The sequence below is a fragment of the Buteo buteo genome, chromosome Z (assembly GCF_964188355.1).
Source record: "Buteo buteo chromosome Z, bButBut1.hap1.1, whole genome shotgun sequence".
Lineage (NCBI taxonomy): Eukaryota > Metazoa > Chordata > Aves > Accipitriformes > Accipitridae > Buteo > Buteo buteo.
Genome location: NC_134204.1, coordinates 76,860,143 through 76,887,832, shown reverse-complemented (window position 1 = coordinate 76,887,832; position 27,690 = coordinate 76,860,143). Strand labels below are relative to the sequence as shown.

The 27,690-nt window shown below is 43.1% G+C and overlaps 1 protein-coding gene across 4 annotated transcripts; it reads left to right on the top strand.

The window, feature by feature from the left end:
- The first annotated feature begins 299 nt into the window (after positions 1 to 299).
- INIP (INTS3 and NABP interacting protein) lies at positions 300 to 14,831 on the top strand. Of its 4 annotated transcripts, none has more exons than XM_075020150.1 (6): positions 300 to 397; positions 1,014 to 1,121; positions 1,631 to 1,717; positions 9,906 to 10,008; positions 12,567 to 12,657; positions 14,434 to 14,831. In XM_075020150.1, exons 3-6 carry the CDS (start codon positions 1,693 to 1,695, stop codon positions 14,527 to 14,529), a joined length of 315 nt encoding a protein of 104 aa, XP_074876251.1. In that variant the 5' UTR covers positions 300 to 397; positions 1,014 to 1,121; positions 1,631 to 1,692; the 3' UTR covers positions 14,530 to 14,831. The 4 variants fall into 4 exon arrangements, with proteins under 4 accessions (XP_074876251.1, XP_074876249.1, XP_074876252.1 ...); XM_075020148.1 differs by having other exon boundaries at positions 1,014 to 1,133; XM_075020151.1 differs by having other exon boundaries at positions 919 to 1,121.
- The last annotated feature ends 12,859 nt before the right edge of the window (positions 14,832 to 27,690 follow it).

The window sequence follows — 27,690 nt, the reverse complement described above, 5'->3', positions numbered from 1 at the left end:
GCAAGGGCGGCCCGGGCAGACATCCGCCTCAAAGCGGGGCCGGGCCGGGCCGCCATGCCGGGCCGGGCCGCGCCCGCCGGCCCTGCCCGTTGCCTAGAGACCAGGGGCGGCCCCGCAGCGGGGCGGGGGCGGGCCCGCCTCACCCCCGCTTGCAGCGGACTGGCCACTCTCCCCCGTCCGTCAAGCGACGCGACGTGAAGCGCTTGGCCGCCGCCCGGGAAGGAGTTAGGCGGCGCCGTCGCGCGCTGCGTGCGTCATGCGCCTCTGCCGCCAGCTCAGTGGCTGCGGCGCGGCGGGGCGGGGCTGGGTGGCGAGAGCCAAGTTGGGGAGCGGGGGGGGTTGGGCGGGATGGCCGTGAGGCCGGCGGGCTGCGGCTAGGGCCGGGCGGGGGAGAAAGGTAAGGGGCAGGAGCCCTCGGGCAGGTGGGCAGCGGGAGGGCGGGTGACCGGCCGGGCCGGGGCGTCCCGTCCCCGCCGGCCCGGAGAGAGCGGGAGAGTCCGTCCCTTGTAGGCGGCGGGGGGTGTGGGGGGGGAGAAGGTGCGCGGGAGAGCCCACACGCGCGGGGAGGGGTGGGGGTGGCGGAATGCGGGTGGGAGAGCCCATTCCGGCGGGCGGGGGCGGGCAGCGACGGGAGAGCCCGCTCCCGCGGTCGGTGCGAGCCTGGCGTCCCGCTCCCCGCCGTGCCGCTCCCGCTCCCCGCCGTGCCGCTCCCGCTCCCCGCCTCCTAGCCCAGGGGACAGCCCCGGCCCTACGCCGGCCCGCCGCCTGTCAGCGGCCGGGCGGAGGCGATCGGGCGGACCCGGCCTCCCCGGGCGCTTCTCCCCGGCCCGCAAGTTGCTCTCGGAGAAGCGTGTCGTGCCCGGTCGTGTCGCTGCTCTTAATTAATACCGTTGTCGACTTACTTTCTCGTTGCGCTAGCGTTGGTGCTCAGGGACCCGCAGTTCCGGGGTGTAACTGTTTCCTGGTCTCCTGTCGAAATCTGACCGAGACTTGTGACTCGCGTTTCCCCGCAGGATTCGGTGCTCCCATCCCTCCCCTCCACCCGGCTGAGCTGGAGCCCTTCGCCGCTGCACGTCACAGCCTGGCACCTTAATGGAAACAGCAGCTGATCGAGGCCCGAGGTGATGTACGATGTACGGCTGAGGAGCAGGCATCCCTTTTTGTTTTGCTGCAGCTGTGAGGATGGTAGCCTTTGGCGGGCCTTGTAGCTGGGATTTAAATTGGCTTTCCTCAAATAATCGGTTTCCTTGAGTTGGAGCCTGAACTGAGGCCTTTCAGGGCTTTAGCATTGAAGGAGTGTAATGCTTTAACGTGATTCTTAAGCGCACTCTGACATACTTTGTCAGGAAGAAATTGTGTTAGGAAAAAGCGTGTATGGCTCCAGAATGACTCTAAAGGTTGTTCTTAAGTTACTAGACTCTGAAAAAGAATTGATCACAACTTCTGATATTTCAAGCTAAAAATTTCAAGCAGAACAATATAAATAGTGTTACATATTTTAAGCAATACGCATGCTGTATTTGGCTTATGCTTTGTAACAGTTGCCACATTTATAAAACCTGTAACAGAATGAAATCCAAGCTTTTCCGTTAAAGGAATATGTTTATCTTGTATTGTGCCTGTTTTGCAGATATTTGTGGGGTTAAAAGATTTGAACTGCAGCTGAGTAAAACAAGGGCTGAAAAGTGAAGGATGGCAGCAAATCCTTCAGGACAAGGTAAGTTTTAATCGAAGTATTCAAGGGGAAAGGCTATGTACAAAATGTCAGTGAAGTCACCAAAACCGTAAGTTTATTTACAGAAAGCAAAAAGGGAAAGAGAGGCAGGAAGGTGGAGGTGAAAGTAGCAGAATGTGAGCAAGCCTTCTGGGAGAAGACACACATTGAATGATTGAAAAAGACCACTGATGGCAGGGGAGCTCTGAATTACTGTGCATTCCTTCTTACTCAGGTTATGAAGTACCTGTCATGCCTGTGGTGCTGTGGTTATTTCCTGAAGTGTGTTTATGACACTTAAAACGCTTAGCGTTGAACATGACTTGCAGCTGTTGCTTAGCATCAGGGAACAGCCAGAAGTTGAGTATATTCCATGTCACAATGGGAGCAGAAAGACCCAGGGAAGTAACAGCAAAGACAGATAGCAAGTGGCCAGGCCTAGGAGGAAAAGCCAAATAAAATCATAATGCTAACTCCGATGAAATGTTTCTTTGTATGATGACTCATCTGAATTGCATCCGTAAAATCGTTCAAGCTGTGGAAATGATCCATGTATCTAGCCGAAGCACGTGCATTAGAAGGAGCTGAGAGTCTGGGGGCGGATCGGTCACACGGTAAATTGAAGGAGGGTCTTAAATCGCCCTCTAGAGGTGCTTTCTGGAAATCTTAGTGGAACTCTGAGGCTTGTCTTTTCTATGGAAGAGCTGAGGAGAAAAAAAGCTTCTCAGGTATGGCTCTTCACTTATTGGTTATGAGAAATGAATTCAGAATTCAGTTTCCCAGCAACCAGAGACTTCTTCATGCACATTTGTGAGTGTCCTTATCCAGGAAAGCAGTCCTACAAAGCTGGGTGTAATTAATTCTGAAGTGCTGATGCTTTGAAGGGGTGCTAGATCACTTGTGTGGTTCCCTCCACTCCCTCTGCAATGGCTCTCTGCTTTCAAAACAAATACAGAAGAAATGTGTTGGTCCAAAAGACAGATTTTTCTTGCTACCTGACAAAAAGCAGGTAGTTTTTGGAATGCTTATTGAGCTTTTGTGAAGTCTTGAGAGAGGAGTACTGCACATGGCAGATAGTTGTCTTTTTGCAAATTCTAACTCTGAGAAGTTTTTGGTATGTAATGGTAAATCTTGCTTTATTGTGTGAATACCAAGTCAGCATCCTTGCAAGGAATAAAATACTGTCATAGAGACTTAAAAGCTACTTTTTCTTAAATATGTGAATTTACTGAGAAGTGGGGTTGGATTTTATTGCCAGAAAGCCCTTGCTTGCCTCCACATTCCAGAGGCTTATAATTTAATAGACCATTGGAATCTGCTTTTATACTTTGAGATACTCATTAGAGACTCAATAAAGGAGCTGTTTCATTATCATATGAAAATTTTTGCACTAAGCAGGCAAGAAACACTATAAAGTTTAATCACCCAAATGAGCCTATAAATAATATACCTAGGAAAATTGGAAAGGAACGGGTAAATATTAGCAACAGTTCAAGGCGTCTATAGGTACCGTTCAAGCAATTCATTCTTTCATTTCCCTCTTCTTGGACAAAAGGAATAGGGATTTACTGAAACGCTCACTGGAAGGTTTATGAATGGTAGCACTTAACTCAGAACTGTAAGGATGAATTAAACATTAGCCTTCTACACAGGTAGACTGTGTTTGTAATTTTTTCTACCGAGTTGTTTCTTTCCCTTTAATGAGTACCAGGTATTTTCCTAGGAGTTAACTGAGTTTTCTGTTAATTGGGAGATTCAGACTACAACGGTTAAGATTTTGTGGACTGGACTTCCTTTAATTCATTGGCCTCTTAGGAAAGTAGTCTTTTAATTAGAATTTCAAAGCTGAGGAGCTACATATGAATGCAGCAAACCTAAATAGAATTACATTAAAGCCTTACTTCAGGCTGTTAGTACCATGTGGAACTGATTGCATGAGACTGATTACTGTGTTTGAAAGAAATGGAAAAGCTTTTAGCATGCTGTGTATTGTCCACAAGATGAGCTCATAGACCAGAGTGGTACATCTGGGAGGGGGTGAGGGGGGGGGTGAAAATCAGCTTCTGAATTACAGAAATTACTTTCAGGTGCTTGGTGATACACTGCTTCTGCAGCAATACTTCACAGTACTTGTGCAACATGCATTAATAAGGCTGCTTTTGTGATGCTTTTGCTTGTGCACAGCAAGGCCAGAGCATACCTTGCATGTTACTAAATTAAAGATGCTGTGTGTGAGTTCTCGTAGAGGAAGCCTTCTGAGATAAAAGAAATGTGACTGTTCAGGAAGAAACTCTCCTTTAGGTCCTCAAAGCTGAAACAAATACAGGTCCTGCTTCAGACAGGACTGAACTTTTCTGAAAAGAAGAGTTCTGGTATGTTGGAAGAACCAAGCTCTTTAAATACGTACAGAATTCTAAGCTTCAGGCTGTAGCAATTCTACAAGGTCTCTTTCTGTCCTGGCGGTTGTTTATCCTTTTGGCCTAAAGGTATGTGAGCGCATTCGTGTAACACAGTGAGCAGCTGATATAGCATTCTGTTCACAGAGTCTGTGTTAAAATGGAAGATTGTGCTGTTCTGCCTTGATTTATGTCATCATCTACAAACTTTGCGGCTCTGCATCTGAGTCTGATCTGTGTGCAAGCATAGTACTTGAGGGCTGTAGCATATCTCTTCCCTGGAGAACTTTGTGGCCATAAAGCAGTCAATGACTTGCATTCAGCTATGCATGTAGCTGTCTTCTGGAGGGACAGATGAAATATATTAATATATATCTTTTAGGAATTCAAGTTCATTTACTGAATTACTAATATGCCTTTTGTTTCGTTGTCACACAATGTATATGAAAGTATATCCGAATGTAAATTGTTACTGAAAAGTATTGATGGGCAGCAGACTATTAGGTGATGTTTTGTGATGTCAGTAGTTACAAGCAGAAGAGGAAATCAAAATACAGTTACTGCGTCCTTTTTCCCAAATATTGTGTGTTTAATAAGGTCTTTAGATTCTGCTTGTGAAGAGGTTGCTGCCTCACTTCATGAAGGCTAGCATTTATGAAAGCATGCACTTCAGTAACAAAATTCCTGTGAAATGGTTTCTGAATTGAGCAGGCGGAACAGTGTGTAGTGACAGTGCTTTTTCATGTGCAGAGCTTAGAGCAGACATCCAGCTTCGAAACCATTTTTCCAAGCAGAAGTGTATCTTGAACACAAAGTGGCCGTGGGCTCTTTTGTGCTGTTGCACATTTATGGACAAATGATAAATAGTCCATATTAAAAAGAGCTTATACATATTGTGAATTTGAAGCAACCAACAGATCAGGGAAAAGATATGAGATGAAAAGCAAGAACTTAAAGTAGATAAAGCTAATACTGTTTCTTGCCATGCAGAGTTAGCTAGTAGAACTGACGTAGATATCAGTGAGGTAGGGTGGTAAGATTAGGTGTTAAGATTAGTTGGAGAGTGAAACTTGCTGTGAGCTCTTAAAGCTACCAGTATCAGTTGGCAAGGCTTCAGCTTTCTCTAGTTTTCTGCCTTTCACATGCAAAACATCAACAAGCAAACTTTTAGCTCCTGCACAGAACACATAATACAGTGCTTGATGTCAGAAATAGATGTGTCAGAACAGGTTTGTATTTTGAATGTCCTGAATGTGCTACCTTAGAGATCCAGGTGCTCAGTTTGACATCTGACACTGCCATTAATCTATCTAGCTGCCTTGAACGGGTCTTTTTGTGTCAGGGCTTTTGTGTCTGCAAAGCAGAGAAGAATATTAATGAACTGCAGTAGTCATGAACTGTTCAAACTCAAAATAGTAGTGCTACTCAGCCCAGTTAAGGGAAGTGTAAACTTAAAGCTTTATTAAGAAGTTGCTGTGTTTGAAAACCTACACTTCCTTTTACAGATGAGAATCTGTAAGGATGGCTTTTTTTCATGTCTGCATTTTTATTACTAGAAAGTGGAACAGATGTGTCAAATCTACAGATGAAAAATTACTTTGTAATTGAAGTAGGAAAATTCCGTAGCTGTTTCAAGTTGGTCTTTATGGAAGCACTTTGGGGTCCTGGGCAGGGAAAAATCTAAATGGAAGTCTTGCTTATGTATTGCCAGATATGATTGATTGTTTTGTAAGGATGCCAGATTTTCTCTCTAAAATGGATTTCTCGTGTCCCACCCCCTCCATTGTTAACTTTTAAATGAACAGGTTTTACTTTGCATTTTAAAAAAGTTTAAAATACCTGTAGGAACCTCACATTGCTCAGGTGAGGAGCACTAACATGTACGTGTTGGATGTCCTCCTCCATTTTCTCAAGCAGGGTTTTTTCTACTTGCCATTAACAAATTCTCTTAAACAAATGACTCTTTCACTACAGCGGGTTGCTGATGGGTACTGTCTGAATTCTAGACCAAAATACTAATTATTTTTTTTAAACGCTCTTAGTAGAGGGAGAAGAAAAAGAAATAAGAATACTTGTGTTTCTTCTGAATTCCTCTAGAGTTTATGCCATAAGATACTATAGCAAGTCTCGTACTAAAATAGAAGACAGTGATAATCTTGCACAGTTTCTGATCAGTTTAAAAACAGCATTTAAAATTTTATTCTTACACATGCCTCAAGCCTTTCTGAATCATACCATCTGCTTCCTGATAAATATAAGCATATTTGGTCTTTATTTTTTAATAGCAGCAACTTATATTAAAAAGTGGTCTCCTTTTTCTTGCCTCAATCACCATATCATCTGAATCCCAAGCATACATTTAGATTTATGCAGTTTGGTATGAACAAGCACTAGCAGAAGGCTACTGAGTAATATGTCAAGTATTAAGTTTTTTTGGCTGAAAACTCTAAAGAATGAGCATACAGACATGATCACTTTAGCTCAGACCCCTCTTAGAGGGACTTCATTCATCCTATTACGGCATTGTCTCCAGAATTTACAAGAAAGTAAAGTCAGAGCTAGCTGCAACTCCGAAATGTTGAATTTTAGCTTGTTAGCAAGATCTCTCAGCCTTTGTATCTCTTGGAGCACATATTTAGCAGTGTTCTAATGTTTCAAACTCATTGCAAGTGCAGGGCGTTCAAAAAAAGATAGCGTACAATACCTGAAGAACAGAGAAACGTGGAAGACTGGAATCAATATGCTTACAGAACAGCGTAAGCCAGTGTAGCCCAACTTTTCACTGCTGGAGCCATGCTCCATCACTGGTATGTCTATTATCCAGCTATTAAAGTAACCGAAGGTATATTTTCTCCTTCCCAGGGTATTTGCTATAAGGCTGATTGAACATACGGGTCTGTCGTAAGCCCCAAGAATTTGGCTGCATCTATGCTGTCTATCAAAACTGTGTTGCCTCCTTCCTCCATAAGCCATACCAACCAATGCTGTGGTTTTTCTCCTGGCGTCTGTTTATATTTCTCTGAAAGGTTTTTAATATCCTCAGGGGAATAATCTTCCATCTAATCCTGCCAGATAAATACACCATTAGGACCAGCCACCGCCTTTCGTTTTACAATGGGAGCGGCTCACTTCCCTGACTCAGGCACTGCAGAGGTCGGGGGTGCTGCCTCTTCCCCATCCGTCTTGGTGGAATCATCATCACCACTTTCCCATATATTACTGTCCCATGTCTCCAGATCCCACCTGGGGTCAGTTACAATTGCCCAGACATGATGACCACCCTTTGGCTTTTGGGAGCCCTTTGCCTCTGGTGGGCTGCTCATGCTGCGAAACAGGTAGCGAGATTGGCACATTTCTGCACCAACTCCTCCCGCTGTTTTGTTTCACTAAGGAGGGCTTGTTGTTGTACAATTGTAGTTGCTTTAAGCTCCCGCAACTGATTCTCCAGCTGTTCAACTTTTGCCTCCAATTCCTGTGTTTGCCCCCATTGTACTTTATAAGCAAATAGGAGGGCACCCCCCATCTGCCCAGCGTGCTTAAGCGGGTCCTTCCCCTTCATATGTGATGTTTCTATGATCCCTTCCCAATATTTTAAAACCTCTATAGGGGAATTCATTAGTCCATGGTTCTGGGCATACCTGAGTACAGGTTTCCCACTTGTCCCAAAGGGTGTTCCAGGGTCCAACCTGGTCTCTCAATTGGGGGTGCCAACCTACTGGTACCCATCCCAGATTTCCAGGGCATTTTTAGAGCCATTATGTCAAGTAAGCAAAAAGCTCTTTCTTATTTCTTATACAAAAAATTATAAACTACTACACCGTGTGTCAAAGGTGTAGTACACCCGCAACGGATACAAAAGAATTTTCTAAAAAATCTAGGGATTTATTCAACAGAGAAAAAATGTGCTATCTGCACCAACCACAATCTATATTAACAAAACACAAACAACTCTTACACAAGCAACAAGGACTGTGTCCTGCAGTAGACCTTGTTATCGGATTCCTCTCTAATCCTTCATGCAGGAAGCCTCACATTCACTCCCTCTGCAACTGAGTGGCGCAGCCAGCGGATAGCTATCAACTTCACTATCCATATCCTGCCCACTTAAGTGGGTTCCAGTTTTAAGTGGAACTAGTGCCATGTGGGAAAGAGACTTTAACGGACGGCAAAGTAGAGATTAATTAAATTTAATTTAAAAATCTGTTAAAAAATGTAAAGATGATTATGGGTGATCTTGCATAAAACCACAGTAAAATGTAATCGAATGACTGCTCCTTTCGAGAACTCTGAGGCACTGAGGCTCAGGGATGTGTAAGGCATAGTAAAAGAAAAAGGTGAGGGTTTGATAGCAAGGCAATACAGATGCAAATTATTACTTAGAGTTGAAGGTTCCAACCGGATAATTTTCTCCTTTATTGAGCCATGCTGATGAAAGGAATATTGGATTATGTAATTGAGCAGCAACAGAAGATCTCTCAAAGGGAATGAACTTTGAGTGCAGCTACTGAAAATAAATTTGAAATCATTTTACCTTGACATGCTAATACTCCCTGTAAGAGTTAGCATGTCTGGTCTTCCAAACAGCTTGTGGGCTACCATTTGTTAGTGGTGGTAGCACTAAGCTACAGCACTCAGGACAGGGATGAGGGCACAACACACAGCAGTTTCCAATGGGAATAACTTTCACTTTTTCTATGAAGGAAATAAAGGAGATAACTTGACTTTTACATCTTGTTTTTATATGACAGTGTAGTGGCTTGATTTATAGAATAGAAGCTAATTAGAGATTTTTAAAAGGGTATATTCTTGTCATGAGGAGTGTCCTTAGTGGCATAGACATCTGTCTGTAAGAGTCAGCTCTGTAGCTGTTGTCCTCAATTGTGCTGTACAAGCATACTAGGCAACAGCAGGGACTTGTGCATCTGGTTCATTTGGTGGCCACAATGAGATCCTTTACCATGTAAGAGTCCTGTGTAAGTACAGTGTCAGTTTTGCCACATTTTCATTTAGAAGGCAACTTTGAAAATACAGAAATGACAGCTATTTTAGGCATTGTCTCAATTCCTCACCCCTTCTCGACTATACAAGGTCCCTTTGGGAGAATGATGTACAAAGCAAATAAAGGCCACATTCTCATATTTTGTCCAGACAGTTTAATTTTGTTTCTCTATTCCAGCATTGTCGTCATACTCGGAATAAGAGTAATGTGTATATGTAAGGACATCAGGATATTAAACCCAAAACTTTTCTGCATAGATTAAATAGAAGGTTGCAATTTTGTGTATAAGCACATGTGCAAGCTTAGTGGTTGTCTCATTCTTACCTGTTACATCTATAAAACTTGTATTATAGTTTGAGCTCACTGGCATGAGAAATTAGGCCTTGTGAGTATACTACTCCATTATTATCATTGAATTGTACGTTCAGTGACTGCGTTTTAAATTTAGAACCTGGTAAGTTTACCTGTTTTTTGAAAGGCGAGTATTTGATCGTGTATCGTGTTTATAGCTCCAGAGCTGGCTTGGGAAGGGGTAAGACATAACTTAAGATAGAAACCTGTATTTTAAAATGTATTAATATGTATGATAGCTTCAGGAAGCTATTTTATGTTGCAAAATGAGAAAGGGAAAAATGAAACCTATTTAGTAATAGCCTTTCAGATGGGTGCAAAGCTTCGAAGATTAGTGTATTCATCATAATGTCATATTGTACAGAGACTTTTAATTCCGCAAGGTTAGAGTTGGGCCACAGAAATCAAGTAAATCTCTCTAATATTTTTCTGTCATTCCCACCAGGTTTCCAGAATAAAAATAGGGTTGCAATCCTGGCAGAACTAGACAAGGAGAAGAGAAAGTTACTTATGCAAAACCAGTCTTCCACAAATCACCCTGGAGCCAGGTATTTTATGTTCTTAGACCTGTTTGGACATCACTGATTACATCAAAGGGGAAAAAAAAATAGCAAGTGAGCTGTAAACTTACATAAACACTTATCAGAAGTGTTTTCTGACCATCCTCAATAACCAGTCAGTGAGACCTTGCACTTTAGGAACATACTAGTATTTAAAATTGTTTACAGACCCTGAATTTTGGCTTACATAATTTCCATTTGAGAAGGGGAGAAGCAGATACGCTTACTCATCTGTATTAAAGTCTACCTTAAAGAAGAATTAGGGAGCAGGCACTGAGAAAGCATTTAATTATTAAGGTAAAATGCTCTAAGGAATGGAAGTACCAGACCATTAGGTTCAGGGTACTGTGTGTTTAGAGAAGAACAGTTATGGCAGGGAGTGAGTTATCTTTGAAATTCCCTGTGTGCAAGACAAAGCCAGTTTATGTTACTGCAGATCTTCTCGTAAAAGATGCTGTGTTGTAGGGATGATTCTACACCATAAGGTTATTACACCTATCTAATCTGAATTTAAGAGCTGTCACGGATTTCTTCCATTTAAGACAAAAATATTAGATTGTTGTCAAATCAGTAACTAGAAAATCACATGCTGGTTTACATGGAGAAATTGAGATAGTTGAATTTTTGGGTTAGCATGAAGTCAGTGCGGTGCCATATTACAGACACGTTGTGTTACATGCAGTATCTGTACAAGAGTCAAATACTCTGAATAGTCTTGAGTGCTGCCTGTGTCTTTTCTCAAGGAGATTCTAGGTCACCTTTAATTCCTTCATACTGCCAAAAAGCATGCAGAATATTTGAAATCAGCAGAGTTAGATCACTGAGTGACTCTGTGTACAGTTATTATTCAAGCAAAATTATTGATTAGAGAAGGAAATAGAAGTGTCATACTGTTATGTACAACCCGTGACTCCTGGCAACAGTGTTTCCATACCTTATTGGGAGTCTGGCAGAGTTTCAGGGAGTGCTTGTTTGCTTTCGTTTTTCTTTAAGGAAAAATAACAGTATATGCTATTGAGCAGAATTAGAATTTACTAATTTTGAAGGTGGGGATGGGTGGGAACCTACAAAGCAGCAGTCAAACTCTCTGCTTTGGCATGGTCGGCTGATGTGATTTTTGAGAAGCTGACAGTTCTGTGGCAGGGGCGTTGTGCCACAGGTTTTGGACCACAGAGTTGTCAGAAATGAGATCACAGAAATTATCCAAACTTGACAGAAGAGAGCTTGTTGTACCTAAAGCACAATAGTGGCATGGCCAGTGTAAGGATGAATGAGTTAATTAATTTCTGGCCTTGGCATTTGGGTATCCTCTATCCAAGAACAGAATACCTCTCTTCAAAAGTGTCAGCTTATGATGAAGCTTTAAGATTATCTACAGAAACCATATTGAGAAGTTAGAGGGTACAGAATTAAATGCAAAATAAATACCTTCAAAATAACTGAAAATACTATGTTTTAAATAAACTCAGTAATACTTTTCTCCAGCAGTGAAGCTTATCTTAATATTTGTCACAAAATCTGTTCAGAGGATCGTTACCTAGTTTTCATTGTGCATTTAGGCATAGATTTGGCTAAAGGTCTTTTCATGAGTATGGCTGCTTTTGAAAAACTGATTTACTGCACCAGCTGTTAACATTGAAGCTGCTGGGAAAGGTCAGGTGATGAGTATGCTTGGATCCCTCATTGTCCTTCATACTTTTGTGTCTCTGACTGAGGAGAGCTGGGCTTTCAGCACCGATCTCCAGAGCCAATTTCAGAGGTAGTTGCGAATTGCCTTGCAATACAGCTCTAATGGCAGTCCTCACCGATTTCTACCTGGAGGATGGCTGATCATGTTACTTATATAGAGCTGGGAAAAAAAGTTTGCTTTTTATTTCTTCTTTTTTGGTTAACAAGGTGGACAAGTCTGAAGATATAAAAGCCAACAAAACCTATTTAGAAATTTTAATTTGAAACCTAATTATGCTGCACTGAGATAGAGGAGCAAAATCAATTTTAGGTAATCTAAGCTATCATCAGAGGATCATTATTTCAGTTATGTCAATAGGAAGCTCCTTTACCATAACAAGTGATCTGCTGCCCACCTGCCAAAAAACTGGTCTTATACTGAAGACTGCTGAGCTCTTGTTAGTGCTTATGTTTATTGCAGTTGTTTAGAACAGTCACTGAGTGACTGAATACCGGTGAAAACACAAAGCTGATGTTTTAAAAACAGCTGACATTGTCTAACATTGCACCCCACTGGTTCCACTGACTTCAGTGAGACTCCACCGATGAGCAAAATCCACAACAGACTTCAGGACTGTGACTCTTCTGGTTTAGTTTGGCATCGGTTATTTATGCTAGGTCAAATGATACAGCCATGCTCACTCATTTTCCTTTTCTCTCTTATGCTAACAAATAGTAATTTCAAACAATAGTTAATAATTGTCAAGCCAAGAGTCAAATAAATCGTGAGCTGTGGAAGTCATGGAATCTATGGCTAGAATGGCAAGGACACGTTTTTTTCTGTGGTATGTGTCATACCATCTTGTTCTTTTTTGCAGCATTGCACTTGCAAGATCACCGCTGAACAAGGATTTCCGTGATCACGCTGAGCAACAGCACATTGCAGCACAACAGAAGGCTGCACTGCAGGTAAGCTGATACAGTCAGGTAGAGTTTAGCTTGGCTCTGTTGTAGATGTGCATCCCTTCAGAGAGCAGTCCTGCACCTAGAGAGAATGAAAAGCCCCTTTCAGAGGTTAGGTTTCATACATTTCTGTATTTGTCACGAATGAAGTTTCTTCTTCTCTTATGATGAAAGCTTAAATCTGTCAACTCATTCTCCCTTGATATGGTTGTAATAATGTAGCCTACAGTATCATCATAGCTGTTTTGTACATCTCAGTCAAGAGTCAGTTTCATCATACTTCTGAATGTCTCATGAAGTGTAGGGAGAACTAGCCACATGGATTTGCTTGATTGAATCTGAGTAGATGCCAGGTAGATACCCTGCAGTTACATACAACAAGGTTGAAAGATTTGGAAAACTTACTTGTACATTCGCAGACTTCTATTTGCTGCTGTTTTGCTTATGTCAGGCAAGGTTGATTTTGGTGTTGAAATTGGAAATGGAGCAGGAAAGCCAGTACCTGGCCACCTGCCTTCCTGGCTCTCTAGACAGCATGATTTGGCATAGGGGACAGGAAGGGGAAAAATGTTGAGATGCAAACTAGCAATGCTGTTCACGTATCCTATGCCTTGTTGTGTTTCTACTACCCAGTAAAGGCCCCACATTGCTTCCCCTAAAATGAATGGGAGCAGAAGTGAGCTCTGGGTGGTGTCCTCTGTTGATCACAGAACATTGTAGGCTGGAAGGATCCTCTGGAGGTTTCTAGTCCAGTGCCCTGCTCAAAGTATGACTAACAGCAGTGTTGTATTAGATTGTTCAGGGCATGGTCCAATCAAGTTTTGAAGCTCTCCAGGGATGGACTTCTCACAGCCTTTCTTGGCTCTGAGTCTGACTGTCTTCTCTATATACTGTCACTGGGTATCTGAAAACAGCATAAGATCTCCCCTTAGCTTTCTTCTTACAAGAAGCTCAGTCCTCTCACCATATCCTTGGGTGTTGAGAGCTCCAGGCCAGCCTCCAGCCATCTCTTCAGGTCTCTGTTGGACTTCCTCCAGTTTGTATCTCAAACTGAACACAGTATCTCAAATGCAGCCTCACGGGTAGCTTCCTTTGCTGATGCAGCCCACTGTGCTGGTAGCCTTTATCACTGCAAGGGCACACTGCTGGCTTAGGCAAAATTTGATATCTAGTAGGGCTTTTCCCTAGTGGTGGAAGGAAGGAATATGCAGGCTGTCTAGCTTACTGGAGTCCAGTCTTTGAACTGGGAAGGGCTACACAGGATTTTAAAAAGGTTGTCTGGAGCCATAAGCAGCAGCTGCCTTCCTCAGTTGAACAAGCATATCTAAGTCACATAGGCAGGATGATGGTGACCCATGTTGTACAGGAGTGTGTCTGGTCACATGTCATTTGTACATGTGGGCTTGGGTTGTGTGACACTACTGATGCACACTTCTGGCAGTCATATGTGGCAGCTGTCACAAACCAAGACCTCTAAGTTGGTTATAGATGAGAATGGAAGCATGGGGTCTAGGCAAAGGAGGGCAATCAGGAGTTCATTTACCACTCTCCCCACCTCCATGGAATTTGCTGAAAAAGGAGCAGCAGGGAATGGCCAAGTTAATTCCCTTGCTGGGCCCCATTCAGATGTGGCTGATCTAAAATGCTGTTTTTGAATTTGACTATCAGAGCTGAGGAGCAGACTGGGAGAAATAAATAATTAATGCTGCAGAAGCTATAAAGTCTTAAATTATATCAGTGCTGCAGGGAGTTATGCTTTAACAAATGTTTTTCTTTTTCCAGCATGCACATGCACATTCCTCAGGATACTTCATAACTCAAGACTCTGCATTTGGAAATCTTATTCTTCCTGTCTTACCTCGACTTGAGGCAGAATGAGGAATGTTGTTTCTCAGAACTGCAAGGTCTGATTTTTGTCCATAGCAGGAACTGTCTGACCTTTTAATTTCTTTTCTTATCTTAAAACCCGTTTTCTTCTGGATTTTTGTGGTTGCTTTTTGAGAGTGTGAGCTATAACAATGAAAAAGCAATGTTGCTGAACAGCAATTTTTACCCTGTATTTCCATTCTTCTGTCAGGTCAAAGTCAGACTTAAGACTTCCTTGGTGCATAGCGCTTGCTCTTCCCTGTTTCTGTGCTTCCTTTAAATAAATGTCCAAACCAGAGTCATTAAGAGATGCACACTCTGTCAGCATTTGTGTTTCTTTTTATTGTGTACAGGTACTATATTTGACTTTAATGAAAGACAAAAGTTACTTTTGTCCATCAAAACAAGACACAAATTTATCAAAAGCATCAGTCAGTCTTTTTTTTCCTTTCCCCCTCCCTGTATGTGCAGGAACATGGCTAGTGTACTGTTTGCTGTTGTAGTCTCATCTAGTCTCAAGTCCTTAGATATAGTGTGCCTGCCTCTTACTTTGTTTTGTGAAATATGAAAATGAATTAAAGTGGGGAAAAAGTAATTGTTTCAAACAGTCTTTTAACAGACAAAATAAAAGAAGTCTTTTAAGTTCCCTGAACGCTTCATATGGAAGGTGTTGTCCACAAGGACAATTCATTTTGAAAGGTCACATTTTTCTAGTCATACCTCTTTCAATACTTCGTGTGTTTCATTTTTGTTTGCTTTCTTTCTTGCTGTTTTTATCAGTAGTAACCAATTAAAGCTCCAGGCTGAAGGAAAATCTGTTGATCTTTTAAGGTAAATTATTTTTGAATTGTGATCATGCTGCCAGGTTAAAGTAACTTAGAGTGAAAAATAGACCTTACATAGATGTTCTTATATCTCCACAGCTTTACTAATACAATTATACTAGTACATTGATTGTTTTACCTATGGAGGCAAGTTCTAGAAAACAAAAAGAACAAGAGAACTTAAGTGAGAACCAGAAATCAGAAAGCATCTGTTAAATTGATGCCCATTTGAAGCAGCTCCATCCTTTGCAGAAACTTTTCTGTCCCATGAAGTTTCCAGGGTTGTAGTCTACAGATTTCCTTAGTGACATTTAGGGTATCTTGTTTCCATCTGCAGGGGATTGCCTGATCCCAGTAAGCACTACTGAACTGTAAGCACCGTTAACAATTCCATTCCTCATGAGTACAGAGTGAGAGCCAAGAGACTGGTGCAGGTATGAGGAAAATGCCACAGCTCTCATATACCTTAGCTGAGTACAGACCCTTGCAGAAGCTGTAGCATACTGAGACATTTTCAAGAAGGAGAATCTTGTGGAAGAAGCCTGATAGAGCTTAAAGATGTGCAATTGTAACATGAACTATTTGTATTGTGTGCTTTTTTGAGCGGTCTGATGTGGTAAGTCACAGGAATGACAGTTTTTGTGGGCAATGGAGAAGGGAGTACTGTCATTTCTGTTTTCAGTGGTTGGCTCTGTGTAGCTTTTTCTTTTTAATTACAAAGAGTAACTTCACCATGAAGCTGTCCTGACTACTCATTATTCTGCAGTGTGAGCTGAGTATCTTAGATGCTTTGAAGAAAAAGATCTGCAAATCTCTGTGTGTAGGAGAGGCAGCTATGAATCAGTCCACACTTGGAAACATACAAAGGCAAAGTAAGTAAAGCAGATATAGCAAAGTTCGGATTTTAGATTTTAGTTGAATTTAAAAAGTAGGCTGGGCATTTTAATGGAGGGGGTTTTTTTCCCCTTGAGAAAAGTGGCAAAAGAATGTCTGCTTTCTCTAAAAACAGAGCCTCTGTGCTAATGAACTGAACTATAGAATCTCTCAGTGCTGCTGCACAGACAGGCAATGAAACAGTAAAGATCCTTCTCCTTTGGAAGGCTATAGTTGCTCCACTGAAGGAGTTATACTTGCTGGCTGTGTTGTTTTCATCTCAGGTATGGAAAGATATGCTTTTGGAAAGCCGGGGTCTAGGCTCAAGATGGAGATATTCAAAAGAGGGGGAAAACTGACACAGCTGTTGTCATATTTTTAAGTTGTAATGCCTCAAATCAGTCTGTGTAATCATAAGGGACTTGGTGATATATGTAGTTGTAATTAACCATCAAAGATACAAATTTTGTATATGGAAGCTTCTATCTTAGAAACCAGACTCTAGCAATTAGTGTCAGATGCATCAATTTGTCTTGCCACTCTTGCTTTTTCTTTTCTGCTATTAATCATTATTAAAACCATTAATCTATCCCTGTACAGTAATTTCAGCAAAATCTTTTCTCCTATTGGAATTGCATGTTCAAAATCAAATCATTATTAGTTAGATATACCTGAACCAGGATGTGTCTGGGATGTCTTACTTTTGGCAGTAACCATTAACTTGATCACGTAAAAGCAGAAGGCTTATAATACAGTGCTGACCTGTGTACCTAAAAGTATCTTAACACATGTAATCACTCAAAAATCATTTTATTTCATTTGCTACAGTAGTAATCAGCCTTTCCACTCAACACAGGTGGTTGGTGTAGAGTTCATATCAGAGCTGGATGGTGGGGTGAGAGCAGGTCACAGTACTGAGTAGGTCTTACACTAAACAGATGAGATAGATGGGAGGTGAGCTGACACATAGTGAGATCAGACAGGTGCGGTAAAGAAGTCAAAGATCTTGAATTGAAGCTCTAAAAGAACTGAACTACAGCTTCTTTCTTCTTAGCTCTGTGCTCTTTTTCTTCCACTAGACAAGTTTTCTCTCCACACCCTTATTTTCCAAAGTCACCCACCATCTCTGCACCAGTATAGGCTCTGGAAAATGCTCAGTTTTAACCCAAGAAGCCTGACCTGTAGAACTACCCGTGGTCTCTGACCTCTACAGGGCTTTAGCCTCAATTTTTTCTTATTTTCACTCTGCTGAACTCTTAGAGGCACTAGTATGAAACTAACCAATAGTACCTGATGTTATATTTGCACTTTACATCAGAACACAGAATACCCAATGAAACTCGTTATTTGAAAGAAATTACACCCCCTGATGTCACTTGCCAGGAACTTCCTAGTTTCTTTGGTGTGTTCAATTGGTTAAAATAGCTAAATGTTACTTCTGCCCTCATGTGCAGTCAGCACAGGAAAGTCAGCTGTAATTTGCAAGTTGTATGAATGCAGCTGCGTACCACTGTTCATGCTGAGGAGTCCTGTCTGCGGTAGACAGTTTGGATGGCTCTAGTCTTTTATTAGACCACCTGTGTCATTTAAAGGCTGGAGGTCATTTATTGTCTTGCTGCACAGCAGAGAGGTCAGTGCTCTGACCCTAACCTTGTAGAAATGCATGAAGAGACCAGGCTTTTCCCATCCTCTTTAGAAGAAGAGGAAGGTATCGATTATCAACAAGGTAACAGGGAACATGAGCTTGAACTGGTGGAAGGAAATGCAGACAGCTGTGTCTTAGAGTGCACAGCTTTTTGTGACTTGACTTACCATTGCATTTGCAGTGTTTCATGGACAGACCACAAGGGCTGAAGGAGGGCAATGAGCCTAGAATAGTGTGGCATGCAGCCACAGATGTGTGAGCAGGCAGTGACTATCTCAACACATCCTCTTAAGCATTATGGTAGTTAAAACAGGGCTTGGTGTATTCTCCAGGAAAAAGTATTGCTAAGAATAGTTATCTTATGCAGGGAATGTTCTTACACCTTGTATCTGCTTAAATGTATGTTGGAAATCAGGAGGATGCCTGAGAAAGCAGCTGCGTGATTCCTGCTGATCAAAGTTATGGCACTGATGATTCCTCCTGTCAAACCAGCTGAAGTAGCAAGTTTTCTTGAAGGATAGGGTCATTGTGCTGTGCTATGGACTTGCTGAAACCGAAGCTGATTCCTGTGACCTAGGGAACAGGTGGTAACCAGAAAGACACATGAATCCTAAGGGAAGAGCTAAAAGGAGGCAGCTGTCTGCTGTGTGGTCTGTGTGCACAGAAGCCTCTAAAGAAGGAGGAGGTCGGGTGGGAGGGAAGGTTTGTCTGCACCCAGCTGGAAGAGTTGTCCCATCCAGAGCTTTACGTGCCTGTTTTATGTTTTGTTAACACACAGGGAAAATCCTATAGCATCTGCTAGTAACACCCTTGTGTCTGGAAAATCTGGTAATCAATCGGTGTGTTCTGAAATGTGTTCTGAAACACTTCTGGAGGCTGTGGGGAATCCTTCTTGGGCTAAAATACACTGTGTGGGGCTTTTTGTAGTGAACGGTAACTTTGAAGACTAGTTGGCGAAGTGGATTTCACATGCTATTGAGTTAAAAGCTTCCTCCAGTGAATTTCTGCATTTGTTAGAACCACAGAGCTTGCCCCAGACTTTTTACAACAAGGGCAACACCTTCTCCTTGTTTCCTGGTTCTTGAACTTGGTAGAAGGAATCAAGTGACATACTTCCCTGGGGAAATGATTTTTACACTCCTTCCTTGAATACAGGTTTTTTCAGAGAGGAAGAAAGCAGGTGCAATGCATTAAGTGGAGAAAACTTGATTAGTGCAGTGGGACATTATGAAAAATGATACTTAACTACTGGTGAGGAAATGGCTTTTCTCAGTTACTCTGCTCTGCCAGGTTCATTCAGGCATTGAATTATGAAAGGTGGTGGCACAGTTCTCATTAAGGCCTCTAATGTGGATATTTTAGTGTCAGTGGATGCTACTTTTGGCATGCAGGTTTTGTAGACTGTGTCTGAAAATTGTTCAGAATCTACCTTACTTTTGTCCCAGGAGTTGTACTGGTTCATTTAAAAGTCAAGTCACAAGCTTGCAGGCCACTTTCACTATGCATATACATTGCACTGTACATTAGCATATGTGTATTACCAGTTGGTAGAGTGTGAGTTTCCTTCAGTAGGGAAAGATGTCTCATTGTAAAACATATATTTAGATTTATGGACATACATCTTTACATCTTCAGAAGCTTTTTTTTAGTGCATTACCTGAATCCTTACATGAGGCGAAGTAAGTTACTGTTATCTTCAGTTTTGCAGATGGAGAAAAGTGTAAAGGGGTTGCAATGCCTGCAGGTACACAGAAAGCCTGTGGAGTTGTCAGGATTAGCTCCTAATTAGTGAGCTGGTGTGAGGCATCATCTGGAGACTATCACTCTGCATCCCACACCAGCAGCTGGCTCATCTCCGCCTCCTAGAAGGTGCTGAGCTCTTTGATTTTTGGTTTGTCTTTGCTTCACGGACAGCTAGTGCTTGGGTTTGTTTTGGGTTTTTTTCAGATGATGAAGACAACAAAGTACAGCAGAGTTTGGGCCTTTTATGTTTGAGATTTTGGGTAGGGAGGATGGTGATAAAAAGACAGCAGTATTATACTCAGTGTTTGGAAGCAAGGCAAGTGTACTTTCTTCTTTGCAACAGTGACCATTATGCTGGAGTTTAGCCATCGTTTCATGCCCTAAGTAGAAGTACATTAGAGCGTCTGTCGGCCTGGATGACTGTAGACCTTCTCCATCTGTCAGTGGGTGGCCACCTGTGGAAGTGGGGATGGCCAGATGTGGGCCTAGGCCAAAGCTGCTGTCTCCATGTTTCTCTGCCAGCAAGAGCGGTGCGCAGCTGGCTGACAGCTGGCACAGGGGTCAGGAGGATTGCGTGTTTGCAGCCATGGATCATTACAGCCTGTCAAGAAGAGACACACCAAGAGTCATATATATGTTTTCAAACTCTGCCCTAGCAGATGGCTTGTTAGTCCAAGGGAAGCAAAATGCCCATGCACTCACCTGTGTACAACTGGCTGATGTGCACGCTGCAGTGCCAGCGACCCTGGTAGCCCCTCTAAGAACCAGATGGTTTCTGTCCCATCCAAATGAAGGTGTATGGTGCTGGCTTGGCTTGAAGCTACTCCATTCTGAGTATAGCCTGCTCCCCTGGACTTCAAGGTTTTCAAAGTCTAAGTTACCCTCTGAGCTAAGCCTGGATATATGTCCCAGTCTCTCACACACACACACACACAGAATGTTTTTTGGCAGATTCAGGCCTAACCACTTTCACATTTACTATCGTGAACCAGTCAGCTTGCTCTGTCAGCAAACAAGCCTGATTATCCTGTTGTTTTGGGTAGACCATCTTTTGTCAATGTGTTTGTTCATCACCTGGCACAGTGAGGTCCTGACATGAGACAGGTTGCTAAGCGCAGGAAGTAATTTATAGTGGCAAATACTGCTGGTTCAACCTCTGTTACTGGTCTTCCTTTCAGTTGAGCATTCCTAGGGCAATTGCAAAACAATCATTCCCGTTTATAGTAATATCCCCTGTACTACTTTGTATCTTATTCCAATGATAAACTGGGAGATGGGGTTTCAGAGAGTGCTGCCAGTATGATGGCCTGGTCCTCATATCAGGGTTCTAGCAGTGGTGCTGCAGTAAGTACATCAGAAGAGAGCACGACACCAGCACCATTCAGTGGAGCTTTCTGACAGTGCCATCTGTTCACATGTGTTAGGGGTAGCAGGTGATATTCAGCCATCTGAGAGTGGGAAGTCTCAAATCTAATAAATGATTGCTTATCCAAAACCCCAGCTCAGTGATATTCTCTAGGTCTTACTCAGCAAACTGCTTGCCTCAACACATGGCTGAAGACACCTCAATACAGTAACTGAGTCCTGAAGCAGATAGAAAACATGGCGGTTCTTGTTCCTGTGATTATTACTTTTCAGCCTTTCTGTGCTAATGAGGTCTGTGATTCTAGCTGACCTGTTTATTGTACTCTTTTGGTCCTTTGGAAGTCTTTTCAGTATTTTCCTAAGACTTCCTAGGGTAACACCTGTCAGTGCTACCATTTCTTCCTCTACCACACACATTCATCTCTCTCAGCTGTGTTGCTCCTCCAACTCTACTTCTTCCTTCTCATCAGCTTCCCTTCCTTGCAGTATCCCTTACCTCAGCTACCTTGTTATACCATAGCAAATGTGCTTTAATGAAACTCTATTTCAGTACTGAACAAGATGTAGTTACATTTCTTGACAGATGCAAGCAAGACTGGGATCAGAAAGTTACTTTTGGGAACCTGGAGAGTGTGTTCAGCTGCAAAAAGGTTCATGACACTATTGGGTAGCTCAGCATTACCCTAATGTACTCAGATTCATTGATGAGGAAGTTGTCTTTGGCAGCACTTAAACAGTTCTGTTTATTATTGGAAAGTGACATTTGATTGCCTAGAGTTTGGCAAGTCAATTCAAAAGAAATGCTGGCCAGTTCCAGCCTGAGCCCCAGCCTGCTGACATGAGTGAGGGATGCTACCTGATTTTGATGAACTTAGATTAGGTAAGCACCAACACCACCTGATAAAGCTCACATCAAGCCATCTCAGTCCAGAGCTCTCTGGGGGACAGGTTAAGGTGAGGGGAGGTAAGCTTTCCCTGCCCTTACCCACAGAGAGCGTATGCAGCCCTCATGCAGGCAGTCTGCCTCATCCCCAGGCTCTGGCCCTGTGGAAGGCAATTGGCACAGCATTCACAGAAACTTATTTTTGCCACTGGATTGTAAGGGTTGCAAAAATGGGGCGAAGCGGGTGAGTGGTGATTGGATGAAGGTTTCTCTTGTGGGCCTAGGGGCTCCAAGGTGAGATGCCAGTGCTGTTTTCCAACATAGGTTTGCATTTTGCATGTGGGAGCACCTCCATCCTTTTAGCCCTGGAGAGTTCTCAGTCCCTCTTTGTTTCCAGAGGCAGCCTCAAACTCTGCTGTGCAAACTCTGCTGGGAAGGGCAAATGTCACCTTAAACACCTTAAATGCAAAATGATGATTAGAGCTGCGTGAAGAATACTTCTCCCTTTCCAAGGAAGCTCTTGGGACTTCAAAATATTCTTATTCTGTGCTGGTCCTTCTCAGATCATCTGAGAAGGCAACAAGAAACCCCAGAGGTAGAAGTTCACCACCCAGGAGCAGTATGTGCGCCATTTCGTCCAAGGCCTGGAGAATGAACCTGACCTCTATACCACAGGATAGCGCCCAGATTCATGCTTACAAAGGCAGTGTGCTCACAGTCTCCTCTGACGGAGCTCCTTCACTTTGGATAAATGGTGAAATAATCATTGGAACAAGGACTTGACCCAGGGTTTTCCACAGGCCAGGTGAGAGCCTGACACATAAGGTGATGAGGCCAGTTTTGCTCCAAGCCAGTAAATACTCATCGTCTATCTAAACAGGATCAGTTCCAAAGAGAGAGGCTGAGAAAGGCATTTTGCTGACCAACCTATCCCATGCTAGGGAGTATTTTTATGCATGGTCAGGACAAGCATAATGCCAAACTGAAATGAGATGAGGAGGCTACATCTCCTCTCTGCAGTTGACAACCAAATGGAATTAATACAGGGCTTTTCCCTAGCTCACAGGACACAAATTTCCATCAGACGACAATTCACTGCCTCCCTATTCCACGACGTGTTTTCAGTGTGCATTGTGCATTCCATGTAGATATGTCATTATAGATCTCTTTGTTGCATTTGTTACTTACAGCAATGAAAGCCAATGCCTGGCCTTCTTCCCCCTCCCTGACTCTGTTTTTCTTTCCTGTAAGCTATTTCCTACAATATTGGTTTCAAGTGGCAGAAGAAAATATACCTATGGGATTTCCTAGCACATACAGTATAGTGTAAATTATACAGCCTTCTATCTGACAGCCAAATTGATTTCAGAAATATCCCCATAAACAATATTTACAGTGAGTTACAAAATGCACTTTGCAGTCCGCCATAAATATGACAGCTTTTCAAAACTGAGACCATTTTCACAAGGAACAAAGCAAAACACTGCATCACTGCTGTGGTTCTTACCAGTTTGACATATAATGCATTATTTACCAGCAAATGTTAGCTTTCCTGCATCTCATAATGTTGGTATTTCACTAAACAGGTGGGAATTGTGTCTTTAATTCTTTTGTGTTCAGCGTCTGGATTTGGAAGTGAAAAGAATTCAAAACTCAGATGAGGGAGGAATCATCCTTTGGTGACTTAGGGATTCCAGTTGCAGGTAGATCAGTTGAAAGATTTTACTCTCATTAGTAGTCAGATGATGATCGACAATTATGCCATGGTGCTCTGCTTTATTCTGATGTGGCAGGGAAAAGGTGGGAACGTCTATAATCTCGCAGTAGAGCACTCCTTGCAATGAAAGTCTTTGTTCCAAGTGCAGAGCACCTCCTTGATATTGTTCTGTCCCCAGGTTTGTGGAGGAACATTATCAAGCAGTAGCTGTCGTTTCCCTCACGGAACAGAAACATAAACTGAGTCACAGAAAGGGGAAGTGCCTTGCTGAGGCCATCTAGTTATGTGTTGGCAGAGAACAGGTGAGAACCCAAATCTCCATATACCAATGGCCCATCAACTACCTTCTCTTCAGTATGTGCTGAGGATGCCCAGTGTCATCAGACTGCACCTATTCTCTGGGCCTAGCAGATCTCAGTGGTAAAGTACCTTAAAAAGAAAGGACAGCCCCCACCCACAATGTCCTCATTACTGCACATCCCCCCATCTTGCATTGTAGAAACACATGCATGTTTTTACAGTTGATAGGTTCTCTAATGTCTGTGGCAGGATAAGCTTTTAGTCATGCTTTCTAGATTAATTGTAAAGCAGAACACATACAGTGCTCTACAAATGTATACATTTATGTCACTGCAGTAGTGAAATATTCACTTAACACACATAACTCTGCTGTTTATCACACACCTTTAAGCTTCTCTCCCCACTGTTCTCTCATCACAGTCTGCCCTGGAGCACATCTGAACAGCAGGGTAAACCACCTCAAACAGCTTATAGGGTTTTTTTTTTATTTATTTCCTTTTTTCCCCCAAATATTTTTTAATATCCCTTTCTGAGGATCAATCATCTACACTTAAAAACAACTTAGATAAAAAGGTAGAAAGAGGAATTTCACTGGAAGAGAGCTGAGAGTGTTTCTGTAGGGGACACAACTCTGGAAGAGCAAGAGTGCAAAAGCCTCCAAAGATGGCGTACTTTTTTCATATCTCAAGAAACTGTTTTGAAGTAGTTTTGACTCTCAGTAATGATGCTTTTGGACACCCCATACCTGACTTGAGATACCGGTTTCCAAAGAAGCTTAGCAATACTCTCACTTGCCCAAGAGTGGTCCCAGACCATTCCTCAGATGTAGTCAAATCATTCAAAGCCTAGGTGTCAAGGCAGGATGCACTTCAGCTGCTCACAGCATTTATCCCTGCTACCCTTCTGGTCTTTAATATCCTGTTGAAAAAATCTCCCTGAGCTGAACAGCACTTATCTGTATCTCCTGGAGACATAATCCTACAGTGCTGCTTCATGCACCACTGGGGAATGAAATCCCCAATGTGAGTTGTAGGGTATGTTTCTATTCAAAGCATTGGGACCTATCCCAGGGGAAGATGAGTCCCATAGTGATGTGTGGTAGTTTCTTCAGACCTGCCTACAGAGCTCCGAATCACACCAAAAACAGACCAAGAGCCCCACTTCCAAGTGTTAGCACCTGGCACGAAGGCAACTACACACAGTGCATCTGAAATTCAAAATGTCTTAAGGCAAAAATATACATTTTTCCCTCCCAAGTGCAGGGCTTCCCTTGCTCCTCAGCCTATACCCATAAGATGGGCCCATAAATGGGCCTCCTCTGAAACCTTTACAAGCTTAAACCTATACAGGTCTTCTCTCTGTGCATCGCATACACAGCACTCAGGATTTGCCATGGAGCATCAGCAGCACATATGGTGTGGGGTATTCTTTGCTGTCACTAGTTGTCCCAGTCTAGAGCAGGGGAGGGAAGGAGGAGTGCATTTGCATTTGTTCACTGGGTTATTACCTACAGTGGCCCTAGGTCTGTGGTTTTCATTTGGTCCTCAGCAGTCAACAAGCAGAAGTCCCAGTCCTGCCAGAGTGCCTAAGTGCTGAACTCACAGTTCCCCTGCAGGTACCACAGAAGGTGGCTAAGACCAGGGCCCTACTGCTATGGCTTTGGGGACAATGTCTCTGATGTCAAAGCTCTCTGTATGGACCGTAGGCTGCTTCCATACAGCTCTTGGAGCTGGATGGAGCACATTCAGGTCTCCTGCAAGTGTCTCGGTCAGTGAGCGATCATGGAATATCACATTGTTCCAGCGTTCAGAAAGACTCAGAGAAAAAGCCCAGCAGCTAAAGCCCCTATCAGGGCTGAAACAGACTGGGTGAAGACACTACCTTCCAGAGCACAGGTCAAATGTGAGATGTCTCAGAAATTGACTCCAGCTATTTGAACAGTCCCCTAGGATCAGCACTACAAAGATGAAGTCTTACTTCTCACTGTGATTTAGTTTAAAGGCTCCAAGGTGGCAATTCTTCATGTTTTACAGAGAAGCATTAGCAAGAGCAAAAGAAGGCAGTGTTGAACTATAAAAATAATTTTGCTGTAATAGGATTTTTATAGAAGTCTAAGGTAGGCAAGGGACATTTCAGGATTTTATTAGAGCAAGTTAATGTCAAAAGTACAAACCATATCAAGTACAAAAGCCAATGCTATTGGTATGGGAAAAGTGAATATCCCCCAGAAGCATGTGAAAAAAATATGTGCTTGTCCTGTCATTTGGTTTTCCTCACAACTGCTGTAGCTCTAGACATAATAACTAAATAAATGACACCTAGTAGCCAGGCAAGTTTTCATATGGTATGATAGAGTGAATGCATTCATGTCTCAGGCTGACCTCCATTTAGTATTGCAGCAGTCTGCAGTAACAACTATCTTTATAGAGGTCACCATTAGATCTCAATAACCTCTATAATAGGCTGGTGGCAAACAGCTGGAAAATAATCAAGTGGCTGATGAGAAAGGCTACAACACTTTGACATGGACTTCATGTTACTAGATCACAAGGCAGTACCTGACTGGGCAGCCAAGTGTGACTTGGCAGCCAGTTAGGTTTCATCCAAAAATAAGAATGCCAGCACTGTTGGGGAGAGGGTGCACTGTCACCATGACTTGCACAGGTATGAAGGAACAGGTACGGCCAAAATCAGTCAAGATGTTCCAGGGTGCCATCAGGCCATAAAAAGGACACTGCCTCAATAAGGAAGATACCAGTCACAAGGCCATGATGGGAGGCGGATCAAACACTCATTACCCAGAGGGATGCCCACCAGGCAGCAATGTCCCTGTGTGGCAGAGGTGGGAAATTAAGGACTTGATTGCTTTGCTCAGAGGGGAGAAGAGTGCAAAGGAGCCCCAGCCCATGGTAGCCTCAGGGCAGGGGAATGTGCTGCTTCCTTGCAGGAGCAGGGTTGCTTGCTGGAGGGGCTCTGCAGCCTCAGCCCAGGGCCAGCCCCTGTTAGGGTGCTCAGGAGCCCTGTGAGACCTTCAGTGCCAAGCAGTCATGAACAGCAAAGGGTGGCTCTCCCCTGCGGCCAGGACTGCTGGGAAATGCTAGGGAGCAAGTCGTCTGGCTCAGAGACATGGTGCACCCAGCAAAGGTGCAGGATGGCTCCTTGCACAGCTTTCAGTGACACTGTCAGAAGGACTTGGGTCTGCAGGGTAAATGCTTGAGCTGCGTCTTGGACTGCTTCTTTCTAGTAAATCCTTGTTTCTGACAAGCTGCGATTGCTTGTGATAAACAAGAGCATGCTGCTGAAGCTGATGCCAGCTTCAGCACACAGGTTTGTCATCTCCTGTTTGTCCCCTATTTTAAGCTTTGCTCAGCTGTGGTCAACAGCTGTTCATGTGCTACATGAATGCCTGTTTCTAAGTTTAGGTGTATCCTTCATGAAAAAAACAAGGTGACCAAGTAGGAAAGGAAAAAGAAAGACTGGCATGTTCCTCCAAGCTCTGACCCCAGCTTGAGTCAGCTTGGGTGTTGCGTCAAAATGACGCCAGACGCAACAGACTGTCCCTGTGGGGACACTGTCCTACCCACTCTGCTGTATTTGAATTAACAACAGAGTAATCAACATGGCATCGCTCAACTTCACAATGAACCCTCTGCTCACATAAATAGCAATCCTGCCCCTCAGACCTACTGTCCCAGGCATCACAGCTTTGTTCTATAATATCTGCGTTTAAAGCAGAGATGTTCTCCTTTAACAACATAAAGCACAGGCAAGTGCCCCCCAGAAAACGCCGCTGCTTTGAAAAGCAGTCATGAGCTGGCCTCTC

Bases quoted from the DNA above. Each gene is read 5' to 3' on its own strand.
- INIP (XM_075020150.1), top strand. From the start codon at position 1,693: ATGGCAGCAAATCCTTCAGGACAAG. The intron at 1,718-9,905 runs GTAAGTTTTAAT...CATTCCCACCAG, and splicing joins AGCAAATCCTTCAGGACAAG to GTTTCCAGAATAAAAATAGG. The intron at 10,009-12,566 runs GTATTTTATGTT...TCTTTTTTGCAG, and splicing joins ACAAATCACCCTGGAGCCAG to CATTGCACTTGCAAGATCAC.